General features: G+C 49.8%; 3 protein-coding genes across 12 annotated transcripts in view; 1 reads left to right on the top strand and 2 right to left on the bottom strand.

Moving 5' to 3' along the window:
* Positions 1-3,475, top strand: part of RGSL1 (regulator of G-protein signaling like 1) — a 16,565-nt gene extending 13,090 nt beyond the window's left edge. For all 5 annotated transcript variants that reach the window (XM_017815793.1, XM_017815797.1, XM_017815794.1 and 2 more), the window contains exons 18-21: positions 1-152; positions 2,576-2,671; positions 2,798-2,845; positions 3,104-3,475. The exon at positions 1-152 is cut by the window's left edge and continues 1 nt beyond it. In XM_017815793.1, the coding sequence (XP_017671282.1) occupies positions 1-152; positions 2,576-2,671; positions 2,798-2,841 (292 nt within the window). In that variant the 3' untranslated portion in view covers positions 2,842-2,845; positions 3,104-3,475. The remainder of the gene's footprint in view (positions 153-2,575; positions 2,672-2,797; positions 2,846-3,103) is intronic.
* Positions 3,476-5,582: 2,107 nt separating this feature from the next.
* On the bottom strand, positions 5,583-12,498 carry RNASEL (ribonuclease L). 4 transcript variants are annotated; one of them, XM_017815918.1, is made up of 8 exons: positions 12,369-12,498; positions 11,643-11,785; positions 9,812-11,279; positions 9,357-9,445; positions 8,778-8,968; positions 8,554-8,671; positions 7,649-7,809; positions 5,583-6,858 (listed from the first exon to the last, which is right to left on the bottom strand). In XM_017815918.1, exons 3-8 carry the CDS (start codon positions 11,244-11,246, stop codon positions 6,723-6,725), a joined length of 2,130 nt encoding a protein of 709 aa, XP_017671407.1. In that variant the 5' UTR covers positions 11,247-11,279; positions 11,643-11,785; positions 12,369-12,498; the 3' UTR covers positions 5,583-6,722. The 4 variants fall into 4 exon arrangements, with proteins under 4 accessions (XP_017671407.1, XP_017671410.1, XP_017671408.1 ...); XM_017815921.1 differs by having other exon boundaries at positions 8,554-8,668; XM_017815919.1 differs by having other exon boundaries at positions 11,664-11,785.
* A 4,812-nt stretch (positions 12,499-17,310) lies between these two features.
* RGS16 (regulator of G-protein signaling 16) lies at positions 17,311-23,746 on the bottom strand. Of its 3 annotated transcripts, none has more exons than XM_017815922.1 (5): positions 23,596-23,746; positions 22,272-22,373; positions 21,543-21,604; positions 20,081-20,247; positions 17,311-19,749 (listed from the first exon to the last, which is right to left on the bottom strand). In XM_017815922.1, the coding sequence occupies exons 1-5, from the start codon at positions 23,673-23,675 to the stop codon at positions 19,549-19,551; spliced, it is 612 nt and encodes a 203-aa protein (XP_017671411.1). In that variant the 5' UTR covers positions 23,676-23,746; the 3' UTR covers positions 17,311-19,548. The 3 variants fall into 3 exon arrangements, with proteins under 3 accessions (XP_017671411.1, XP_017671412.1, XP_017671413.1); XM_017815923.1 differs by lacking the exon at positions 23,596-23,746 and adding an exon at positions 22,942-23,029; XM_017815924.1 differs by lacking the exons at positions 22,272-22,373; positions 23,596-23,746 and adding an exon at positions 21,754-22,086.
* Between the last annotated feature and the right edge of the window lie 1,464 nt (positions 23,747-25,210).

Here is a 25,210-nt window from a genome sequence, read left to right as displayed (position 1 = left end):
GGTGCCAGTCTCTGAGAAGGACAAGGTGCCAGTCTCTGAGAAGGACAAGGTGCCGGTCTCTTCGCTTCCTACGAAAACCTCCTCCAAATTATCCAAGATCCGCACTCCCCGTCGGCCAAGGCCCATTCCCATTGCTCCAGGTTTTGCTCCAGGTTTGTTCTTCCAATGCACAGACACCCACACCTGGGGTCCCATGGAGTTCCTCTTAACAGAGCCAGACCCCTTCCTTCACACAGCTTGGAGGATGTATGTGGTGCAGGCTTGCTGGAAAATAGAACGGAATATTTTTATCCTGTCAGAATCAGTCAGAATTGCCCAGTGGAATTTTAGAAATTTCTTTGGTGAATAGGGAAGTGAGTGCAGAGACTTCACAAGAAAAGAGCTGTTGCATAATTCCTATTTACTTCAATAACCAAGTTAAAAATACTCAGGCAAACACCCAAGACCAGAAATAAAACAACTAATCTTTTGGGTTGCAAGTCAGATGGGAGCAGGAAAAGGAGAACCACCATGCAGCCAAACCACTGGGTTCAGTTGCATTCCATGGAGGGTGCTTTGAATATCTGGAATGGAGAATAAGTTTCATCAGGATTTGAGGTGACATCTCCAGGGAAAGAGAAAGATGTTTTTTCCTTTCTCATCCACTTGTTTAGTTTCAATACACTGAATAACTCTAAAGTGGAAAACACAAAGAAAGTGGTGCTGAGCGCTGTCAGTCTGCCTGACAACCCGCTCCTTGGCTGAATATTCATTTGGAAATTGTCTAATTGATTTTTGATTAAAGGGGAAACCAAAATAGGCACATACTAATCTTGCTTTGATGGTTGAGTGGGCGTCAGCAAGTTGGTGTTCTGCTCCCTGTCATTTATCACTGTCAAGCTCTGGTTAAAAAGCAGCAGAGTTGGAGGATTTTGATAGCTACAGGCAGGTGCTTGAGCTACTGCTCTACAGCCAGGATGGGGTGACAGACCCCTGTGCTCCAGGACTGCCAGGCCAGTGTCTATTAGCTGAAACCACCTCACACCACGGGTATTCCCATGGATAACATCCATCTTGGGTTTCCACCTTGCTACAGAGCCTCACTACACTTCAAGGACCTCCTCAGACATGGTTCTCTTAATGCAAAAGCCTAGTGCCACCAAAAAAACCCCAAACAAACAAAAAACAAACAAACAAACAAACAAAAAACAACAACAACAACAACAAAAAACTAACCAAGGGTTTTTTCACAAGCTAGAGACAAGCCAGAAGCCTTGTGTTATACAGAAGCTGCTTGCTGTGTTATCCAGGACAAGGTTCCCAGGGGCTTCAGGGAACTGGAGGGGAGAGAGACAGTTAAACTAAAAGTAGGTTAATTTAGATTAGATGTAAGGAAGTAGTTTTTTACACTAGAGGGTGGTAAAACACTGGCACAGGTTGGCCAGAGAAGCTGTGGCTGCCCTTGTAGCTGGAAACATTCAGGGTCAGGTTGGATGGGACTTTGAGCAACATGATCTAGTGGAAGGTGTCCCTGCTTTTGGCCTTTAAATGTTCCTTCCAACCCAAATTTGATTTGATTTGATTAAACCAGTACAAACTGTTGAAAGGGTTAGGAGTGACCCACTGCTGCCCAAGTGGGCACAGCCCATGTATAACAACCCAGAGCCACAGAGAGTGAGTGTTTTGGGTTGCTCTGGACAAATAGAAAACATTGTGATCTCTTTCACAGGGACATTAATCTTTCAGGGACTGTTCCTGGGACAACTGTCCCCAAACCACAGCTCCTTGTAGCATCTTGCAGGGATGAATAACAGAAGCCAGGCAGAAAAAATATCCCTCAGCTTGAGTGATGTGTCTTGGGAATAGATGTGTGACCCAAAATAGCTGCTGTTTCTGACTGTGCTGATGTCCAGGCCAACTTTTCTGTGCCTTATCATGCTCTCACCAATGACCTTTATCTAAGGGTCTTGCTTTCCTGACCTTTAGATAAAAATCTTCCTTTTCAGCTAGCGGAAAAAAAAATTACTTTGTTGCCTTTTAAAAAGCACCAAAAATGCTGGGGGAAATACCTGTAATTCCAGAGAAAACCTCCTCTCGCCCACGCCTTGCTTTTCCCTCACTGTGAGGGTTGCGCAGACTCGGTGTGTGCAGGGCTGGGAGGTGGCAGGCAGGGACCCATCTCCCATCACCAGGCGTCACTGTGGCACTGTCTGTGCCTGTGCTCGGCAGAGGGACGGTCCTGTGGGACTGGGCACGCTGCCTGACCCGTTCACAGCCATCAGCACGGAGGTGCTGCCCAGGCAGGCACAAAGCCGGGAGCACATCTCCCCCTGTGTCTCCATATTCCATTTCCTCCCACATTTGCCACACAGGACCTTCCCCCCCCCCAGCCTTGCCACAGATCCAGGGTGAGACATAACACCCCTATCCTGCAGCCCCCAAACTGTTTTGCAGTTTTGGGTAACTCAAGTCCTCACTCAACCACCCTTCCAGACGAGGCCCATGTGATTCGAGGGGGACAACACTGCTGTCCTCCCTCCTTTGCCAGCGGAGCACTTGCTGCACAGTAACCACTCCATCTCTTATCCCCCACCAGGGAAAAGCCCTGTCCTTGTCTTCTCGCTCTCAGAAGGCCTCCAGATCATGATGCCAGAGCCCCAGAAGAAAACTGAGCCTTTGGAGGAGCAAGAAGGTGAGCCAGCGCTGAAGGGAGTGCTCCTGCTCCTGAGGGGAGCTCTGGCTGCTGGGATGGGAGCTGGGATTTAGGGCCCCATGCATTAGTCCATGATAGGAAGTTTGTGCGTGTTGTTTTTCTCAGATGCAGATAAAAATCTTGAGAAGAGGCCCTCCCTCAGCAAGTGAGCGGGTAGGTGGTCACAGAGGTGTTCTACCTCCCCCAAACCACAGCAGCACAAGCTACAACTCCTCTTAAAACCCAGAGGTTCGTGCAGGATGCTGGTCAGCCCCACCATCTCCAGTAATATTCACAGAAAACTCTCAGCCACTGCACCTCTCCACGCCCTAAACTCCCCCCCAGGAGCACAGAGCCGTGAGCTCATCCCTGATCACCCTCACCCTGCCTCCAGCAGCAGCAGCCACTGATACATCTCTCCCTTCCCTGCAGGCAACAAGGAAAGGACAGCCCTCCCTAGAACAACAGCCCTCCCAAAACACCACCCACAGGGAGTGGTGCAGGGTGTGATCCATGGAAGCTGAGCAGCCTGGCCACACTGAATAGTTTGTACTTAATCAGCAGGAAGACCTAAAAATAAAGCAACTTCAGCTTACCTGGTAACAGCACAGCAACCTGCACCTCTGCAACCGTGACAGGGATATGCCACAGCATGTGCTTCTAGCCAAGGAGACACCCTCATCCACACAAATCTCCTTCCTCACATGTATCTGTGAAATGTATCTCAGCTCCTCACCTCTCCCCACCTTCCACACAAATCAAATACTTCCTGTGCTGGCAAGGCTGAGAGAGCCCACCTGGTTCACTACCCAGCTGTCCCTGGGTGATGAGATGGTGCCTGTCTTGCCAGAGCCTTTCTGATTTTCCAATCAAAATCAGCTCATGCCTGACTGGGGCTTCAGCATGCTTTTTTTTTTTTTTTTAGTTGTTTTTTTTTTTAAACCATATTTACCAAACGTTAACCAAATCATATCAAAGGCCTTCATATTCCCCAGGTGAAACTGAGTCAGAGTGGCTTTGCCAAGTCAGCAGGAAGCTGCAGACATCCCAAATGTTCTTTGGACCTCATGAAGTAAAGACCACAACCTTCATCAGTTTGACTCTGTCAGAGGCAAGCTCTCAGCTTCGTAATTTTGAGCTGTTTTTAACCACTTTTTAATCCCTCTGATCCTAGAAAACTGCATCCTGGGAATAACACAGGTGCATTTAAGGCAGATGACAACATGTTTCATATTTATCAATTATGATTATCAACACTTCTGGAGGATCAAAAATACCCAAACAAATACAAAGTCCAGGAACATTTATTTAAATGAAGGGCTCGGGAAGCTGATGCCACTCCTACAACATGAAATGTGACCAGCTTATCAAAAATTGCCCTTGTGCTATAAGTTGCCCCAGAAGCTTTCAGCCCCAACAGCTTCCTGCATTTTTGTGAGCTTTGCACTAACACTCCTGAGCCCAGCTGAGCCCGGTCCCTCAAAGGCTTCACAGATGTGCCTGAAGCTCAACACAGCAAAACTGCAGCTAAGAGCACTCTTCACTCCACTGCTTCTGTGGACTGTTTGTGGTTTTGTTTTTCAGCACAGCAGATGGGCCACAGTGACCTGGGAGCATCCCTGTGCACACAAACATGTCCTCAGCACACAAGTGCCGGGATGGGGAGCACCTGATCCCATCACATTGGGCTGAGCCCACTGTCCCGAGGGTCACCCAGCAGGAGCAGAGGAAGAAGGCAGAGGCACAGCAAATACACAATGTACAGGCATGGCAACAGGGGAATGAAGCGTTTGGGGCCAAACCAGAATGTCCTTGGGCACCATCCATGGCCTGCAAGCCTTCCTGTACGAGGTGAAGGCAGGCAGCACCTCCCAGATGGGCGCTGATGCTGGGAGCCATTGGTACAACCCACAGTTCTGGCAGCTGGCTCTGCCCCCAACTCCCCAGGATACCTCCACTCCCAGGCTGTGCCATCAGACACTGCCACACCACCCAGCTGTGACACTGTCCAGCTGCCCTTGCCACAGGTTTTCCATCCTGCCTGACCTGCTTTCACCAGGCACTTGCCCATCCTCCTGGGAGAGGCAGCCTGGTGTTTTCCCCAGCCCTGCTCCCAGTCTCCTGTATCCCCTCCTCCTCCCATGGCCTTTCTGAGCAGTCTACTTTGCAGATGCTGTTCGTGGATCACATTTTTTTCTCTGACACCAGCTTGTTGGTACCTCTGGCTTCTTGGAAAGCAGGACACAAGCCTTCTCTGGAAATTCTTCCCAGCAGCCAGATTGCCCCAGAGAGATAAGTCCCAGCCTCCTCAGATTCAATCATTGCTCTTACTCAAGCATGCCTTTTAAGGCTGCCAAGTCACAGCCCTTTGGTGAAACAGTAGAATGATGGAAGAAGATGCAAAGGTCAAAGAAAGCTGGAAATGTGGCATTTTACAAGAGATTGAAGGAATCCAGCCCGTGGCCTCACCTCTCCTTGTGCAAGAGCAGAAATGTTGCTGTGGCACAAGGCCACCATGCTCCCCACAGCACCCCTGCTCCCCACACTGCTGGGACCTGGGCACACATCTCTGGGTGTCCTCCTGCCTTCTGGCCGTGAGAGACACAATGAAAAAAAGGGCAGGGAGGAAAGGAAAAAATAAAAATATTGACACAAAAGAAGTCAGCATTCTCTCGGATGCATTTTCTCTACTAGCACCTCATTGACAGTTGCATAGGCAGACTTCCATTACATATTTAAAAGGTTCTCAGGACCATCAGAAGGACCTTTGCTCTGAGCCAGGACCCCTGATGCAGGTGAGAGTTTCTTAATGCTGCAGAGTATCTCTTTTTATGCAGGGGGGATGGGAGAATCTCATTCCTAAATGAGCGTAGAGTCAGTTTTCCAGGCAAGTTTATTTCAAGTGTTTCCCCATAAGCTAATTGAAAGAATAACAATCTCAGTTTGGAAACAAACAAACCAAGAAACAAACAGAAAAAAAAAAACCACAATAAAAATCTTTTCAACAGCTGAAAAATATTTCCATAAGCAACATATAATCATCGTGCAAGTTGGAGCATTAGGAGAGAAACAAGCAAGCCCTTGGGCAACCAGGCACACATGACATGCTGTGGGAATCTCAGAAAGGGGTTTGTGCCACCCAGCTGCCAATGTCAGAGCTCCAGGCTGGCTGCATGGACACCAGTTCTGTGCAAGGGAGCTGAGTCTGGCAGGAGGACAGTGACACACCAACTGTTTCGGAGACAGGGAGTGCTTGTCCACAGCCCTGCCATGGCAGAGCTTGTCCTTTCCAGGAGGAGAAGGTCCCTGTAGCCCCTTTGATGTCAATGATCACTTTTGGGTGGGTCAGGACTATGCACAGTAGCAGAGTTTTGTGGGATTGTGCTCATTATATCCATTCCTTGGGAAGCATGTCCTGCATTCCCCAAATGGAAGTCCTTCAGGTCTCAGCAGGCTGGACAGAGAGTGCCTCTACCAGATCAGAGGGATAATGGCCAAGGGCAACCCTGCAGCCAGACATACCATTTTTCTGGCTGCTGTGTTTCCAAAAGACTGAAAAGAGGGAACCCATGTCTTTCTAGGGGTAGATGAGTTCCTCAGTGCAAGCTGCAGAGAAGATTGGCTCTTGCAAGGAGCTCAAATTCCTTTTTCTTTATCAGAGGGTCCCATGTTGTCTGACAATGCTGTCCTCCTGCCTCCCGGATGTGCCAGGTACCCCAGGGGCTGTCCCACATCTCCCCGCCCTCCATAAGGGTCAGGGCCTGGATCTCCACATCTCAGAGGCAGATAAACCCAGAGGGACAGAGGTAGGTCATCAAGGGGAACCTGGGCTGGCACTCAGTTTGGTTCCGCTCTGAAGGTCATGGTTGTTACGCCAAACACTTCTGAAGCATCTTTCATTTCTTAGTTTAAGTCCTCCATACTCTGTCCCGGAATGTGCTCTCTCCCATCTCCTTCACCCACTTCTTCAACTCTTTTGCAGATCAATAAATAAGGAATAAATGGAGGCAGTGATGGTGGGATCAGACATGGGACAGGAGGCAATGACATCCTACAGAGAAGGGTCCTGGATGTCTGCAAGGTGACTGTATGTGGGATTCTGGCGTAAACTGTTGTAGACATAAATGGTAAGTGCTGGAAAAGTCTCCAGGAAATACTCAGCATAGTCTCCTATTTTGTCACTGATCCTGAAAGAGAACAAAAACAATAAGGATTTTTAAAGCTTGTCCAAGGAGTCAATAGTCCAGGATGCCCTGCTTCCTCCCTTGCAGGGAAAATGCCATTCCAGAGGCTTTCTGATAACACAGGAATGTTTCCTAGAAATCCCAGAGCTGTGACTGTTCTATACCTTACCTAAACTCCTCAGCCTCTTTTTATTTTATTTTTTTTTTTGCTATTCCTCCAGCATTTCCATCTACCTAATCCCACCTGCATCTTCACTGAAGGGCACTGGTGGCCACGATCCTCAGTGAAACCATCACTAGGAGCTAACACCCCTCTAACCTCACATGTGAGTGCCCATGACTAGAGAGGGTTGAGGAGTAGTTGAGGTCACTGGGTTTGTTCAGCCTGGAAAAGAGGAGACTTGAGGGGAAACCTCATCAGGGTCTGCAGCTTCCTCACGAAGGGAAGCGGAGGGGCAGGTACTGATCTCTGCTCGCTGTGACCAGTGACAGGACCTGAGGGAACAGCATGGTCCTGGTGTCAGGGGAGATTGAGGTTGGATATTAGGAGAAGGTTCTTTACCCAGAGGGCAGCTGGGCACTGGAACAGGCTCCTCAGGGCAGTGGTCACAGCAACAAACCTGACAGAGCTCAATAAGTGTTTGGACAATGCTGTCAGGCACATGGTGGGATTGTCGGGGTGTTCTGTGCAGGGTCAGGAGTTGGGCTCTATGATCCTTTTAGATCCCTTCCAACTCAGGATATTCTGTGATTCTATTCAACTGTGGCAGGGGCAAGGATGAGAAACACGTACCCTTTATCTTTGTGTTCATCCAGGTTTCTGATGAGCCTCAGTAGGTCAGTGGCATCATTGCTGTAGTGGAAGGATTTGGTGGCACAATTGCCATGTTTTCTAGGTTTGAATGATTTTGGATTCCTGGGATTTTTCATTACATCTAGAATATATTCATCAATCTGAAAGAAAGGACATAGATTATTCTCTGCCTTTCACACACCACAGCAGCACATCTACCACCACTGCCTTTCCGCAGGGATGTCATCTTGCATGGGAAAAATCTCCTGACCCTTAAAAGCCTATTTCCCAACACGAGCAGAAGAGTCCACTCTGCAGGGAATGCACCATACAGCCCCCCTGATTCTGCTAAGGGTTTCCTCTCCCGCTTTGCCAAGGTGTGGCATTTGTATTAGGACTGTCAACATGGCACAGGAGATTTTCCTGCTTGCCTGGAGGGCAGGGGGGACGCAAGAGTCTTGATCTAACTGTGCCACTGAGGACCACGTGGGCTGCTGTACTGAACTGACACTGTCAGATCCCAAATGATGCAGTACAACGTTACCTGAAGAAGCAGGCCTGGTCTGGCTGCTTTTGAGACAATCAACAAAACACTTTTGCCAGAAATTTGCTGGCAACAAGGAACAGAGGTCCTTGTCTTAAGTGATCACCAAAAAAGAAACCAAACCTTTGAAGGTTAACCAGCTAATCTATAATGACCACCCCAGTCAACAGAGCTCACTTAAGCATCGATGTCTTTCGACCAAGTGCCTTAGATTTAATTGTTTCTCCCAGTTGTCTGTATTTGTGTGGGGCTACTTTTCACAGTTACATTTTTAAACACAGCCTATGGAACACTCGGGAGAAGCTTCAGCCTGAATGTCTATAGCTCAAACCTCACATCAGTCCAAAGAGAAGAGGATTACCTCCTTGGTCCACTCTGGATAAGGAAAAGTTTCAGTAACATTAGGATCTTGAAAAATAGTTTTTCGGTTGTTGATATCTTTGATTTGATTCCATATACTCTTCAGGAAGTTGAACCTGCTGTGGAATGAGAAGCTTCCTTAGCTACAGTAGGACATGCCTTTTCCCAGCACTACAGTCAGTTCCTGTACCAAAAGCTTTCCCTTTGTACACTGCCAGGACTTACATCTCTTTGCTCCAGAAATAGGGATGTTTGCTCAAACCTTCCAAGCCTCGTTCATCATGAGAGGACAGGCTGCTTATAAGGTCCAGAGCCTCCATGTAATCTGGGGATTTAGTGTCCAAATCCTCGATTCTGACTTGCTGAAGGGGTTTCCTACCCCCTGTTAAAACATACAGCATGAGCCTGCTGAGGGCCTGCAAAGAGACACATCACTGCTCACCTGCCAGGTGCATGGAACTTCCCACCAAATGGGAGGGGACTTGTATTCCTAAGCCCTGTAGGCGTCCAGAAGTATGTAAATACACACCAACACAAAGTTGGAAGCTGTGTGCCCAAGGACAGAGGAGACGGGCACGGTAACCTTCCTCTCAGGGGATCTGTGGATATCCCAGGACCAGGCACGGTCTTGCATCCTAACCACTATCATTCTTATGCAGCATCTATTATTACACGGGCTTTCCCACAAATCAAGGTGTTTTCTAGTTGAGGATGCAGAAGGGCTTTCCCTAGGACTCACAGCAACAGAAAATATCAGAGAGAACCTGAAATTTTAAACCATAGGTTGATTCGCAGAGAACTTACCTCTAAGTCTGAGTTTACAAGTTCTTCTTGGCCTTCAATCAACTTTCTTTTATTATCAAGGTCTGCCAAGTAAATTTTGCCACCTAAATCTGAGGAAATAAGAGAAATTGTTAACAAATAATGGTGGAAAAACTGGATACAGTCCACCACTGACTTCTGGATGGCCCTTCCTTTAGAAAACAACTTTCTGAAGAGATTTTGGGCTGATATGTCATGGGCTGATCAGTCTTCACAGCCCTGGAGAGGAGGGCAAAGCTAATGAGACACGTAAGGTTGATCTTTTCACTCCTCAGTGGCTGTCTGTGAACATAGTTATTCAAAGAAGAAATCTAATGCCACGGACACCCCATTTGGCATAAAGCCATCTATATATTTACAAATAGCTATGAAACATATTCTCTTAACTGCAGGCAACGGGAAAGCAAAACAAAAACACAAAAAAAGCAAAAGATAACCTATTACGAAGTTCCTGGGCTGCAGATCCTGGTGAGCAAATCCAAGGGAGTGCAGCTCTCTCAGTGCCTGGAAGATCATCTTCAGAGCAGCTTTGTAATCCTTTTGGTCTTCTGGGTCCTGCAGATGTTCTTGGAGGGTTTTCTCCCAGAGTGGGAAGCACAGGTACATGCAGCCCTTTTCCTTCTCAGACTGGAAGAGCTTCAGTAGACGTTCACAGTGACAACATTTTTCAAAGAACTTTTTCTCTTCATCACCCTCTTTGCTGAGGGTTACTTTCACTGCTACCTCTGTCCCTCCATGGAGCCCGAGGTAGATGCCTTCCCAAATTCTCTGCTCGATGTAATGAAATGTCTTCAGTTTGCCAATCATAGGGCGATAGATTTGATCAAGCTTTTTCAGCTGGTCCCTCCAGCGTTTGCTGTTTGGCTCCCAGTCTCTGGGGGTTTCTGGAACAAACGTGGCATTATGCACACGAAGAAGATTTTCCATGCTACGAGAACGATTTCTGTTGGCAACTGCGATAAGGTTCCCAACATCAGTCCTTGCTCCTTTTTCACACAACACCTTCGCTGTATTGTGATCATTTTTCTCTACAGCCACCATCAGCGCTGTGTTGCCCTCCTCATCTGCATCATCAATATCCATTTCATCCTTCTCCAATAAAGTTTTCACCAGCTCTGGGCTCTCCATTTCAACAGCTAGGATGAGGGCACTTTTCCCCCATTCATCTTTGCTCTTCACATCAACACCATGGTCCAGCAGGAAGCGAACTATGGCAAGAACTGACTCAGGTTTTTTTTTTGAATCCTTCTTTAGAGCATGGATCAAGGCATTCCTATCTCTGTTGTCACGAATGTTCACATCAGCCTCCATCTCTTGAACAAGGATTTTTACGGCCGAGAAGTGGCCCTTCCTACAAGCATCCATCAGTGCTGTTTTACCTCCTTCATGCAGTTTGGCTTTCTCCTCACTAGTTACCCTCCTCAAATTCACATTAGCTCCTTTGCTGTACAGGAATTTCAAGGCTTCCTCCTTCCCATACCACGCAGCCTCCATGAAAGCTGTGAAGCCGTTGCTGTCAGGGTCATTAATGTCTGCCCCACGGTCCAGGAGGAGCTTCAGTATTTCCACGTCTCCCATGATCCCTGCCTCAGTAAATGCAGTGCCACCATTGTCCTTCCTGGCATGCAGACAAGCACCCTTTTCCAGCAGAAGTCGGACCAGGTCCACCTCACCAGTTTGCACAGCGGTCTGCAGTGGTGTCCAGCCACCTCCTACTTTGGAGTTCACATCTGCCCCTTTCTCCAGCAGCTCCAGCACAAGTTCTCTCTTTCTGTTCTTCACAGCAGCATTTAGCTCAAAGGCAAGGTCTTCTGCTGTCTTCACACTAGAAGGGGTAGAGACCCCCTGTTGTTTGTGAGCTGCGGGCTCCATGATGGTCAGAAGGGCTCCATGCAAGGAATCCTGCTGTAGGATAGGAGAGATGCAATGCTCAGTGCCTTCATTGGGGGGGATGCCTGGGTTTGGCTGATGAAACACGGTAGTTAACGGCTTTTTCACTTAATTAATAAACAGAAAATCCTGCTTTATTAGCCTGCAAAACCTCGCCATTTACACTTGATGTCCTGCAGGTCTGTGTGAGGGTAATTGAGGACAACAATGCCAGTGCCAGCCAGGAGAGCCAAGGCCCAGCAAGAAGCACAGCACTCAAGGACTCATTGTGTTTGCTTGCCTGGCCTCAGCAGCTCTCACAGCCCAGGCAGGTGTCCCCTGGGGCATCAGGGTGAGGGCACGGGGGAGAACCCAGGCTGTTCTTGCTATAAATATTACCTCAGACTTGTTACAGGTTACCTAATAAGCCATCCCCCATCAATAGTTTCAGGTGGAGAACACAACGGGCAGGGAGAGATGGGCTTTCCCCTTCAGTTTTGTATGGCAGCCACACATAGTCCTGAATGTCCCTGATCCAACACCTGGAATGAGATGGAAAACCAACCTTAATCCCTCCTGCTTCCACAGGCAATTAGGAGACCCTACCTGACAGAAAGCTTTTCCTAAGCTTTTTAACGACATTAAGAGGGTAGGGCCTGATCTGTCTGTATCGATCTAGTATCTAGAAAAGCTCAAACTCCAATACCTATTTTGCTGCCTGCAAAGGCTGGTTCAAGTGACCAGCCCTTTCAGGAATCATTGTCTGACAAGCTGGACTGGAAATAAATTACCTAAGCAAATCAGAAAAGGGAGAGAGAAGTCTTAAGGTAAAAAAGTAAAGCGTCAACTCACATGAATTTACTCTCAGGAAAGCCAAAGATCATTTTCTGAATGGTTTATCTCCCCACCCAGCAGGAAATGAACACGCTATTTCATTTAGATGCATTTCATTTCCTTGTAATAATTTTTATGCCCTTTGCTACATAGAAAAAAAAAAAATAAAGTGTTACTTCCCTGGCTAGAAAAGCAGCAGAGCATTCCCTGGGCACGGCGGGGCTCAAGTTCCTCGCCCCTGTCGGGAAGGCAGAAGACTGGGGAGGGGGAAGGCAGGGGCTGAGCACCTACCTTTTCCTCCTCCGGGCCGCAGAGTCGCAAGCCCCGTGCTCCAGAAAATGTTTAAACATTTCCATCCCGCCCCAACTGAACTTTTGCCCACGAGCCGTTCGCGGTTGCGTATCGCGAAGTGCTGATGTGCAGCGTCACACAGCCCTGCCCGCCTGGTGTCACACAGCCCTGCCCGGTGTCACCCGCCAGGCAAGGCGAAGAAGGGGTCCCTCTGCCCATCCAGAAACCCGGACGCTGCTTAAAATGCCTTTAAAGCCGCAGAGCAGCTTTTCTCAGCAGCTGCTCTTCACTGCTGCTTCCCAGCAAGTGTCCCCAGGTGGCGTTTGTTTCCCAGGAACTGTACACGCTGTCCCATCCCAGGAAGGAGAAGCCCCGGGAGCATTTAATCCAATCGCGGAAGGATGTTGGGGTTTCGGGGAGGGTGTTTGGCGACGTTTTTTTTCAGCACGTAGCAGAGAGGTCGTGAGCAAAGTGCTCTCCCCGTAAGGTCCCCCACACACAGACCCGGTTTACAAACATCTCAGCAGTGGCTCAGGAGCTGAAGGCACAGAGACGTTCAGTGCGTCAGTGCTGGGGTTTGGGGGAGTTTGGGGTGGTTTGGGTTATTATTTGAAGCTATTCCTCACCTTTTGATGAATCCATCCACATGAGGAAACTAGCCATGCTGCTAAATTACACCCAGGGAGCCGCTGAGCTCCAGATCCACGGTTTCTTCACGGCACTGAGAGGCAGCTCCCACCACCCAGGCATCCTCCTTGGAGCCAGCTCTGTGTAAACAGTGCTGCCGAAGGACCTGGTCTTCCAGCCCTTCCCATCTACCTGCAAAACATGTGAAGGAAATACATGAAGGAACCCAGGCTGTGACGTCCCAGTTTCCCCCACTGCCCCATGACATAAGGTGAGCTCAGCAGGGCCCACACAACCTCCCCAGCCACCCTCACTGAACTGTGCCAGCTGCAAGAGTCTGTTCAGACATGAAGCAGGGCTGAAATTGTGTCAATAAAATCATGCCTGGCTTTCCATGCTGCCTTGGTACGTGCACAAACTGGGAGTCTGCAGATGTACACGGAGACACGGCCAGATACAAATGCAGGGCAAAAATGCAGAAAACCCACCTGGAAAGGCTGCATGGATACAGTCCTGCACGTTTTACATGCATATCCCAATCCTTTATGGATGCCTGCACACCAGCTTTCACAAAACTCTGCCTATGCAGTCACATCTTTCTACCTTGCTGTCATATTGAGCATCCTGCTTCCCACAGCGTGCAGTGCATCCACAAGGTCTAGGAACATCCCACGGTTTCTGGATGGAATTTCACAGAGTTTGTGTTGCCACAGGAGACCTTGACAGCCCCACAGAGACAAAGACACTGAAAACTCAGGGAGCAATCTCAAATCACTCTCGAGGCTGTCAAGATCTCATTTTAATTCACAGAAAGAATCACTCCCAGTTTAACCAGAGCTGGAGCTCGAGCTGCCAGTGTTAAACTACCCATTTGCAGGCTGGCAAACAAGCAGAGCAGGGGCACATCCCAGGCTCAGATCCAAAAGAAGTCAACATTACAGCACATAACAATATCACACCACCCACCCAAGTACAAAAGCCTTCTTCAGCTTGCTGATTTAATTAAAGTCTTTCATTATCTTATGATGGGAAGATGAAAAACCCTAGGATAGTGGGAACCCAAACCCTAGGATAGTGAGAACAAGGTGTTTGCAACCAGCAGATCTTTGGCAGAAGTATCCTGTGCCTGTACCTCAGCAGAGAAGGATTTGCTGGTAACACTTTCCTTATCTCTCATCCCTCATCCAAATTGCTTTCCTTAGTCATAAGCTTAAACTCAGTCCCTGTGACAGGCAGTTTGTGGTGAATATAAGGCTCTCAAAGGTTTTCTAAAGCACAGGAGTCAGAGAGCTCCTCTCCACAACTATTCCTATAGCCCTGGGCTATGTAGTTCCTGCTGTATTTGCAGATCTGCAGAGTCATTATTTGCCCCCACGAACACAGGGCCTCAGGAGAGGAGCTACAGAGACACAGTCAGCAGGGAAATCAAGGGCACAGTTAAGCAAATCTTCCTTTTCTTCCATCCTGATGGACGTGCAGCCATTTTTGCAACCCTTCCCCTGAGATAACATCTCCGAGAATCCGTGTCCTGGCTACCAGCCACAAATGAAAATGAAGCAAAATGGGGCAACAAAAACTGCCTGCCAAAGGCAAAATAATTTTTAAAGGAGCTAGGAATAGTAAGATGAGGTTTTTTTCTTCATGTTCCCTTCCTGTGCTTTCTTATTATATTTCCAAAAGGGAATATCCCAGAGTTTATATGCTTGGCCACACTGATGTGACTCTCTGTGCTGGAACACAGCTCTGGAAAACAGTCCACAGAAGGATGCAGTTTAAACACTAACAGGTGATGCTATCCATGTAGGAGCATCAACCACGTTTCATAGAACCATTTAGGTTTGAAAAGACCTCCAAGATCGTCAAGGTAACTGTTACCCAGCACTGCCAAGTCCAACACCAAACCATGTGCCCCAGTGCCACATCTACACATTTTACCATGGAGTATTTTTACAATTTTTAACTGCGTTTGCTAGTTTTTTGGACTGCTGCTCAATCCTCATCACTACAAAAAATGGAAAAAACCCCAGCATATGCAGCAGGGAAGGAGAGGTGAGGGCAACAGTAAGGGAGGCAGGGACCTCACCAAGTAGGGCAGCGCATCCCAGCCCCTGGGCAAGGAGAGCAGAGCAGGTCCATTGGAAACATCCCAGATCAGTCATGGTAGGTCCAAAAAGGAGGAGCTAGACTGGGCACCTGAGCTTAAAAGCAGTGGAGGTGGTTCCCCAGCACTGTTCCTCCCAGCTGTTTCTCATCCCCATCTTCCCCCCGGGCCAAGCCCAGGTTGCAGCTGCACCATATCCGAGCTGTCCTCCAGCACAGGCAGCCCAACCCCGGGGAGGCAGGACGGCTGCAGAACCCAGCACTACCCTCGTTGCCCCAGCAGCATCAGAAAGCTTGAAAATTAGCTTTAATTTTTTTCTCAGATCCCGAGGTACCCCGGGGATAAGAATCCTTGTGCGCAGCTGGAGCGGATTGGCAACCTTGGCATTTAGCTGCCTGCGAGGGAGAGTGAGCCGTATGGAAACACATCAGCTGTGATTTCTGGCACTTTGTTCAGGCAAAGGCCTTGAAGTGGAAGCTGCCGAGTGGGAATCAGTGCCATACAGCTGCTCCCTCCCTGTCAGCCCGCCTGGGGGCTGTCAGAGCACTGCGGAACGCGGGGTGGGGCATTTGCCCTGTTTGAAATGGCTCAGTGCGTCCCTTTTGCTGCTGAGCTTCCTTCAAATACGTCTTTAAATAACATTGCGTTTCTTTGCAGTAACTTTCTTTAAAAAAAAAAATAAATAAATCATGGATGTACACACATGCAAACGTGAATTTGCTGGCATGTGTATGTTGTCACGCGTGTATCCACGGAAGATGAAGGCTCAGCATCCGTACACTTGTATGTGCACATCCACCTGCCTAAACACGTGTCTTTGTGGGGCCACTTGTGCACCTGTGCCCATGTCCTAAGGCCACCCTGAAGCTTCTTGGTCCCACCACAGCGGGGACCTCCTGAGTGACGATGCCACCCCACTGAGCAGCTGCTGGGAACACGCTGGGTCCCAGGGCAGAGGGAAACGGGTGGTTTTTTCCACCAAATAAATCCACACACCCCCGCCCCCCCGTCCTGGCTCATGGAAACCTGGCCCTGGAGCAAGTATGTGTTCACACCCCGGGGAGGGGGGCGGGGGGGCCAGCACCAGCCCCCACATTTGCTCCCCGGAGCTCAGATCTTCTCTGCTGCTTCCAAATTCGCAGCCTCCTCCCTGGGAAACTTTGGCCGTGGTTTATTGGAAGCGATCACTGCCGGCTGTGCCTGAAGGCAGTCATGGGAAGCTTTGGCTTCTCTTTCTCAAAGTGGTTTTGTGGGTTGGAGTCTTTTATCCCCCCAAGGCTTTAAGGTTTTGTCATACTGCCACTGGATATGGCAAGCAATTGCGGAAGATGCGCTGGATCCAGGCTTGCTTTTAGTGATGGAATTGTCTCTCTGGGAAGCATCTCAGGGTTGTAAAGATGAAACTGTGCTGCAAATGGGATTCTCCAGAATCAGCAGTGGGGTCTGAGTGCTAACACGAAGGCTGAGGCTCAGCTTGGGCCATGCATGATGCATCAAGAATGGACATAAATTTTCTTCTAAAGAAAGCTCAAATAGATTGCAATTCTATATTTTTCTTACCTTTTTTTTTGTTGTTGGCTTACTTAAATATTTTTTAATCAGTGTTAAATTAGCTTCAAGTCTGCAAGACAAAGTATTCATATTTTTCATTTAGAAGCTGCAGTTAAAAAAACAAATCAGAAACACTATTTTTTTGTTTCTAGCTGCTTCTAGACTGCTTTACTGCTCTAACTCTTTTGTGACAAATAATTTAAGCACTTCCTGGACACCTTTCAGCTCACTTCTTCCCTCTGACATGCACAAAGATTAGGTATACATGCAGACCGCTGTGATTCCAAATCACCTGGCTTGTAAGACAAGTCCATGCTTAATTAAAAAGGGAATAAAAGACAGGGGGAAGTTCAACCAGCCTTCCTCTGGATAGGTAGGGAATAGGGATGGAGCAACATCAATGTATTTTACAGTCAATGGTGATCCTTGCACCCTGCATGGCTGTATTAGAAGGGACATAAAGTTTTGTTATAGCTGCAGGTGCTTGTAAAAGGCATTTTAATGGCAGAGGATGGCTTGTGTTCACAGTAACACCTTGGAACATACATGCTCCAGTGATTCCAGCTCCTCCTCAGCAGTCCCCACACGCTCTCCTCTGCTGACGCAGGCCAGTTAATTTTGGCTTCCAAAACACACAATAAATAGAAAGAAGGCAGCTTAAAAACCATGCTTTGGTTGGGTTTTTATTTAGAGCATTAACATCTTCAAGCTACACTTGGATGCTCCCCTCCCTGCAATATCAGTATTCAAAACTTAACTCCTGCTTTCGTTCTTGCTGTGAACTGTTCGGTTTTCTTCAATAACCCAAATACCAAAAAGCTTTACACTTCACAAATCTTCCCCCTTCCTTTTCTGCTCCTGACATTGCCACTTTTGAAGTGACTGGAAATGCCCCTTAAGTCACCCAACACAAGCAGATTTGTGGGCTTTGCAAAGCATCCAAAATTAAAATGTAAAATTTAATTGAAAGCCCACAAGCAAAAAAGCCCCAGCCCACGCTCTCACAGTATTTTCCTCTTTACATTTTGTTTTGTAATGACAACATCACATCAGTAATGAAAACAGACCATTGTGCATTGTTCACTTCAGTAACACAGCGAAGGTGTTTCCAGTTGTAAGAATAAATAATAAATAAGAAAGCAGCTAATATCTCCCTGTAAATGGAGTTGGGACCTACTGAGGCTCAGAGGTAGGACCAGGATGGGGACAGTGGAAGAGGACTCATAGAATAACATCCCCAAATTGGTCCTCAGTCCCTTGTTCTGCTCAAACAGCTGCTAAAAGCCGGAGTGATCCTGTGCTCAAGCTGCTGCTGGGGCAAGGGGGGCAAAAGACAATTCCCTTGGCAAGGAGTGAGTACCAGTGGGTGAGGACATCTGGGTTTGGGTTTTGGGGATAAATGGAGCCACATGAAGTGGCCCCAGGCTCTCTCAGCAGGAAACTGTGCTGGTGGTGTGTTCCCCATCAGCCAGCACAGGACACTGGTGGAATCCCCATCACCCACCAGCACAGCTTCTGGCACCATTGCTGCCAGATGGGATCCACACCTTTCCAGGTGGCTGCAGGACCCAGAAATTCCTGCTGAGAGGGACTTTCAGAAGAGGTCTCCCCCAGGTCTGAGCCGATGATATATCCTGATGCCCCTCCGAGACACTGAATTCACGGCACATGTTGCTGTCTCGCTCACACCGCGGGTTTCTGGTAAAGTGCTATGGCTGCAGACTGGTTTCACCAGCCCAGGGAATACCAAGCCCAATTATAAACCAGCACAAAGCCCAGGTTTTCTCTCCCATGTGTGAAAATTACGTTTTCCATGGGATCACTCACCAAAGTGCCTTTTCCACATCGCTATTCTCTCTCTAGGACAAGCTGCCGTCCACATCTTTAAAGGGAGAAAGGAAAAACATGCACTGCAAAGCATCTTTGTTCTGCCATCCGTGGTCCTCTGAGCTGATGGAAAACCTGCCTCCTGAGACCCCTCTAGCAGCTCTCCCTGCTGCTATGGGCATACCTTGCTCCATGGTCGCATTACAGATCTGTCTGGTCACGTTAAATTATTATACAGAAGAGGTGGGACACATGCTAAGTGCTACAATAGCTAAAATAATTTAATTCACAAGCTCCTCGGAGCAAGGGCTGCGTGTATGCTTTCAGCAGTGCTCTCCTAATAAATATATATATATATATATAACAATAACAATAATGATAAAATAAATAACAATAATAGTAATAAAAAGTTACGCATGTGACCTAAGATTCTGTGCAATCTAAAGGTCGTTGAGCTCAAGCGAGGGATAAAAACGTCACTGCTCGGGATGCACTGCACTGGAAGGAGGTGTAAAGCTTTGATGCAGAGCATGCATAGGAAACAGCAGAAGGATCTCAGGATCAGGAGAAGGCAGATGCAGGATCCCTCCAGCTGCAAATGCCACGTAGTCTTTGGGCTTTTATTCTGGCCACTCCCTCACAGGAAAAGCTCTGCATGAGGGAATGGCAGGCTCCTGTGCTGGCCTCCCAGCCAGTGGCTGATGCTGCAGCTCAGGGGCAGGGTCCTGAGAGCAGGTGGGAGCTCTCCGGTTATGGATGTTTAGGGGAATCTGATCTTTTTCCAGGACTTGCAACTCGAATCTGATTTCTTTCAGTCTCTGCAGAGGTGCAGGTCTCCGGTTGAGCTGCAAGGGGAGGTACCAGGTTCCCACCTGCTCCATTCCTCCAGGGAGGGAGGGCTGCTCTTCCCAGCGGCTCAGTGGGCAGCGGGAAGCACTCGAGGTCCTGGGGATCCTGCTGAAATTCCAGGACTTCAGCTGAAACCCCTCCGTGCAGACGTCAGACCCTGCTAACCATGTCCCAGCCTCCGCCTGGTCCCCCGGCTCGTCCCCCCGTGGTGGCTTCGGGCTCGGGTCAGGTATGCGACCTCTTGCTGGTGCCGCGGCTGGTGGCCTGCTTGGTCATGTCCTGGTAGGAGGCGGATTTCAGGAACCGGGGGTAGGAGTCCTTCTCCATCAAAGTGCGGGTCTTGGCCTGGGCTTCGTTGAAGCAAGCGGAGGTGGCACCGGAGAGGTTCTTGCGGGTGATCTCCCTGGTTTCGTGGTCGATATTCACCTGCAAGGAAGCAGCATCCCTAAACATTAGCTCGGCATTAACTCCCCTCCTGTGGGGGGGAAAAACCCGGTTTTCTGCATTTTTAGGCGAGGGTGAAGATTCTTGCAAGCCTTTCTATCTCTTCATGGTTGCACTCCATGACCTTAGAGGTCTGTTCCAATATTAATAATTCAATGGTGACAGACCACACGATGTTAGAGATGAAAGCTTTCATGAACAAGCACTCATCTTCCCACTGATATGACAGCACTTTAATAAAACCCGCCAGGATATTTTATTCCTTTCCTCCCCCTATTTGTTTCCACAGGACAGAGGCAGAAAATGCTCTCACCTCCCTGGGTGCCTCACTTTGGACAAACTCCTCGAAGATCCTGTTGGCTTTGGAGGCCAGCTTGGTTTTTGACCGGGTCTTTTTGAAGTCCTCACATGCCAGCCAGAAGTCGAGATTCTCCTCGCTGAACTCTGTCTTCAGGAAGGTGTGGAAAGCATTCACCCCACCTGAGGAGGGGGGAGAAGAGCAGTTAATGGGGCAGAAGGCAGGGAGGAAAAGGAGGACCACCACCAGACACAGCGCTGCCCTTCGAGCGTCGCCCTGGGAGCTCAGACCATGACATCTGCAGATTTCCTTTCCCTCCGGGCAAATTCCACCCTCTGAGACACTGCTAATTGGCCTCTAGACTCCAATAAAATCCTTTCCCACAGACAAGTAATCCTCTGGTTGTATTTATCTAACCTTTCTGTAATGAGGCTTCAGAGTATTTTCTTTACAGCTTCGGAAAAGAGCTAATTCTACCTAAGGAGAAATCCACTGACGCATCGGTGCGTCTGCAGGAACCAAGCCTTTATTTTTATTTCTCAGCTGAGATCTGGGGAGGACAAGATGCTGAGGATGGGAGAGTAATTGCAGCAAGGATTTCAGAGCCGTGCTGGGAGGATGGATTAAGTTACAAAGCCGGAGATGCTCGTTAGCCATCACAGCACGTGATGAAGGCTGGAAAAAAAAAATATGCCTAGCCCCGAACTATTGTTGTGGAAGGACTTTGTCTTGCTGGGGAATAGCTTTTAAAGTAGACAACTACTTTTGTATTAAAATTTGGCACTTCTGCCACTGTGTGCCTGCTGTGAGGGAGGGATTACATGGGGACCTCAAAAAGAGGTCCCCTCTCTGGGTCTGGAGGTGCTGTCTGCATGGAGGAGAGGGAGACAGAACCTCACAGGAGCCCTGTGCATCACATACACACAATATTGCAGGGGGAAATGGCTATGGTAACTCAGTAAAACAGCTGAATTCCTTCTCCCTGTGGAAGAGCCATCCTCGGAGGCACAGGACAGACAGACAGAGGGCAGCAATGCAGTTTTCTGAGCAAGCCTGTGGGGAGGTGGCTGCATCGCTGTGCAAAGGAGGACACTGCGAGCAGACACTCTGCCTTCTCCCGAGTGTGGAGAAAGGGATGGTCCGGGAATGCCGTGACATTCCCTAACAGACTGCTCCACATGGGATGCCCATGACGATGCTCCTGTCCCGAGGCAGCAGCAAGGCATTGTGAGACAGCACTTGTCCCCCCCAAAAGCACCCAGCCAGAAGAAAAGGGTACAGCTTCCCAAGTCAGGCAACAAACCCCGTGCATCAGCTCTGTCTGGGCAGGAAAAGGACCTCTTTCTAAATCCTAAAGCATCTCATTTGAGGAGGAGATGAGATTTCCTCGGATGCTCACTTCAGGCATACAGCTCACTGGGAGCTGTATTTTGTGCTACATGCTCTCACCAAGAGAAGAAATCAAAATGCTACTCACTTTTGCTCTTCAGGAGCTGGTCGAAGGACTCCCTCCATTCCAGTACCTCTCGTGAGGAGTCTCTGGAAAAGACAAAAGGATGTAAGGCTTGCTGTCCTGCTGTGAAGGATGGGAGCACTTCAGTTCTGTGGCTCCATCAATGGGAGACAGTGCAAGGAGGGAGGCAGCAGCACTCGGCAGGAAACCAAAGCGAGAGGCCAATGTCCATTACCTGTGGGCTCTCTTTCCTTTCTCTCTCTCTTTTACCATCCCTGAAGGCTCACCAGACCTCAGCTCCATAGTGCTGGCCAGGAGGTTCTCTAAAGAATGCTCAGAAGAGCCTTTTTCTGCTGGTATAAGCCCAGCAAAGCCTCCTCTGCAAGCAGAGACCCAGCCCTCAGCAACAATATTTAGTATTTTGTTTTTAATGCTGCCTGCATTCCCCAGGGATCCCAGGTGTCTCTTGGTCTGAGACACCAAGAACTGTGGGAGCCCCCTGGGTTTCTTGCCTATTGCTAAGGCCCTGCTCTCTGTGCCTAATGCCAGAGCATCAGTTCCCCCGTCTGATTTTATAACTGGTGGAGCTGGGAAGTGATCCGCCTTCCCGGCCTGCCTGGGTGGGACTATGGGGAGGGGGAGCTGCACTCTGTGCTCTCTGCTGCGCAGATGGGCAGGATTATCCCTCGGGACAGCCTGGTCCATGGAGACCTGTCCCGGGCTGAACCTGGGACATGGCACTGCTTGGCTTACCTCCGCCTGGAGCCCAGCTGCAGCTTGCTGGAGGTCCCGATCCCGTGTCCCAGCTCTGGTTTATGGAGTAGGATCCCTAAGCGGGTCTTCAGATCCTTGGCTCTGGAAGGGAGGAAGGGGAGAGGTGGACTTGCTGGACTGTCGGACTGCTGCTGCCACCCCCTCACCTCGCAGGGGCTGCACCCCACGGGCTCGGTGGGGGCAGCCCTCGCTCCCCAGCTTCAGCCTCCTCTTTGCTTTCCGATGTATGAAATAAATGATCCCCCAGTTGCTTTGTCTGCTCCCTGGCAACCACGTTCAGCAGCGCATTAAGCCTGCGGAACTGTTTTCTCCTGCTTGCTTCCCAGGTAGAGTCGCACGAAATACAAAGCACGACGAGCTTTTTCCTTTGGGGCAGGTAGCAGAGCAGCTGCTGAGTGCTCAGCTGGAGCCCCCGCAGCCCCCGCAGCTAACCTGGCTCCTTTTCCCGTCCCGCTCTCCCGGCAGGACTACACTTCTCCCAAACCACTGGAAAAACACAGCGATTGCTTTCTGCCCGGCGGAGCGGGAGCCTGTCCCTGCTGTCAGGTTTCTGCTGCCTGGCTTTCTTTTTGGGGTGCCCCTGAGCCACCAGGAGCCTGTCACCACGCCATGGAGAGGGCCGTGCTCCCCAGTGGCACCATCCACCTACCCCATGCCTTCAGAGCCAGCGAGCCCGGCGGCAGCACGATGCTCCTGCGCCAGAGGCTGGGATGCTACTGCCTGTCACCGCGGCTCTGGGGCGAGGGAATGGAGGCACCTCCCTACCGGGAAGTCGTTGCGGCAACACGGAGGGAGAATCGGCTCCTCTCCCCAGGGTCCCCCCGAGGCACCGTGCGGCCCCGCTGCTATTTGTGTGCTGCAGCTCATTCCGGCGTCCCCAGGCGCCCATACAAAAATAAGTGTTTAAATGTCAAGCCGGCAGCGCGGGGCTCCGTACCCGTGTTTGGCAGGAGGAGAAACATGTCACTTAACAGTTCAACCGTGTTGACAAAAATACTCCTGCTGCTGTCAACTTGAAGCAACTTCTGCAGAGATGGAGCCGGAGAAACCCAGGTGTGTTTGTACACCCGGACACTGGGCAGCCCTGTCCAGCCTCCTCTCCCTCCGCGTGTTTCACCTCTGCGTTCCCCTCCTGGGGAGCAGAACTGGTGCAGCCAAAAATCACTTCGCTGCGTGTTTGCTTGCAGTCTGCACCCCAGTTTCTACCGAAACAACACAGCCGCAGCAGCAGAGGCTGGTCCAGGTGCACCTTTTCCAGCTAACCCTCTGCATCCCAGAACTGCGGCGTGGCGAAGCTCCTTACCTTTCCAGGCAAGTGATGGGGAGCGAGGCTAACCCCCGGCACATGCTGAGAGCTGGGCACCCAGGCATCCAGCAACTCATCCGGTCCTTGCGGCGATGGCAGGGGTGTGCAACAGGTGGCTGCAGCACCACCTGCGCCCGCGGTCGTGTGCTGTCGGCTGGAAAAGCGGCGAGGAGCTGTGCTTTATATCGGGTAAGAGGCGGGAGAGCTGGGAGGGGGACCCAGCATCGCTCCAGCCTCCAGCCAACCAAAAGCTGCTCTGGCAGCGCCCGTGAAGATAACAGCTTAGGTAAGTTAGTGTGTGCTGTTAGGGGAGGGGGGTGTGGGAGGCCCAGGCTTGTCCTTGAGCATCACAGTCATAGCTGCTTCCTCGATAACAGGAAAAAACAGGCTCGTTTCCACCGACGTGTGGAGCTTGCTGAGTAACCGGTGGCGGGTGGGAACGCGGGTAGGGAGAGCGAGAGGGACAGGACAGACGCTGTAGTGCACAGCAAGTCGTCAGCTCCCTCCTGCTGCCCGAGGGCTTCCAATCCTCCCAGCAATTCCATCGCAGCAGCAGGCTTTTCCCAAGTGGTTTAAGCAGGGGATGCCAGTCCTCAGCAGAGTCAGACCGATTTGCAGCATCCCAGGGGTAGGAGGATTTGCATTTCCTGAGGCAATGCAATCCACAGAGAGCAGAAGGGTATACTGTTTCCAATTCCTCGCAAATTACACGGCCAGTCCACAGCTGGAATACATAAGGATTGATGCCTGTCCCCACAAGTTGGCTGAGGTTGCATTTCTTCATCACAAATTCTCTACTGGGTGTATGGTGGGAGAAGGGAAGAGGAGGGGATGCACATCAAAGAAAGTCTGAGCAAAGCCGGGGAAAGCATGTGAGAAAGGTGGATCCTGAAGAGACCTGAAGATGGAAAGGAGACAAAGCAGGGGAGGGGTTGGAAGCTGGAGGGGAAGGACTGAACCAGCAAAACAGAAAGATGAAGAGAAAGGGTTACGCCGGTGTCACACACTGCACACCAGCAAACCCCAAGGTCTGGTGCCACAAACAGAGGTCCACAACAGCCAGCAGGTCCCCCATGCCAAAGTCAGGCTCACATAGGATTCCAGAGACCTGAAATCCCCCCACTCAGTGGCTCTTGGAAGGGAGCTCTCGCCACAGTGCAGGGAGTGACTTTAATCCTCCTGGCTCACAGCTGTCCCAGGGCAAGGGCAAGAGCTGCCACTTCCACTCCTCCTCTCCCTTCCTCCCCACTTGGTCCCTGCTGTTCCAAGCTCCACAGCCAGCACAGACATTTTTCCAGAACTCAGGTTGTCTCCTACCCTTGCTGCCTGCATTCATCACACAGAGCAAGTTGCCAGAGCATCTTTCCCATGGGAGATGAGCTGTGCCAGGAGAGTGGCAGCACAAAACCATCTTGGCCCTGTGCTGCGAAGAAAAGCTTCTCTCAGGCTGCCTTCAGGGAGCCAGGATGTGACGATATCAGTATGGAAAACTTTAAAAGGAGCACTAGGCACCTCAGCTCCCCTGAGCTGTAAAGGGGAGTCTCGTCTTTCTCCCAGTACTTAGCAAAAAACCACAGAATTATTTTGCCCAAAGCGAGGCATGGAACATGCA

The sequence above is a fragment of the Lepidothrix coronata genome, unplaced genomic scaffold (assembly GCF_001604755.1).
Source record: "Lepidothrix coronata isolate B3197 unplaced genomic scaffold, Lepidothrix_coronata-1.0 Scaffold52, whole genome shotgun sequence".
NCBI lineage: Eukaryota > Metazoa > Chordata > Aves > Passeriformes > Pipridae > Lepidothrix > Lepidothrix coronata.
This window is presented reverse-complemented; position numbering and strand designations above follow the sequence as displayed.

Bases quoted from the DNA above. Each gene is read 5' to 3' on its own strand.
- RNASEL (XM_017815918.1), bottom strand. From the start codon at position 11,246: ATGGAGCCCGCAGCTCACAAACAACAGGGGGTCTCTACCCCTTCTAGT. The intron at 9,446-9,811 runs GTTATCTTTTGC...TTATTTCCTCAG, and splicing joins GCCCAGGAACTTCGTAATAG to ATTTAGGTGGCAAAATTTAC. The intron at 6,859-7,648 runs GTACGTGTTTCT...GTTCTCTTTCAG, and splicing joins GATGAACACAAAGATAAAGG to GATCAGTGACAAAATAGGAG.
- RGS16 (XM_017815922.1), bottom strand. From the start codon at position 23,675: ATGAGTTGCTGGATGCCTGGGTGCCCAGCTCTCAGCATGTGCCGGGGG. The intron at 22,374-23,595 runs GTAAGGAGCTTC...CCTCCCTTCCAG, and splicing joins CCCATCACTTGCCTGGAAAG to AGCCAAGGATCTGAAGACCC. The intron at 19,750-20,080 runs GTGAGAGCATTT...GCTTCCTTGCAG, and splicing joins AAAGTGAGGCACCCAGGGAG to GTGAATATCGACCACGAAAC.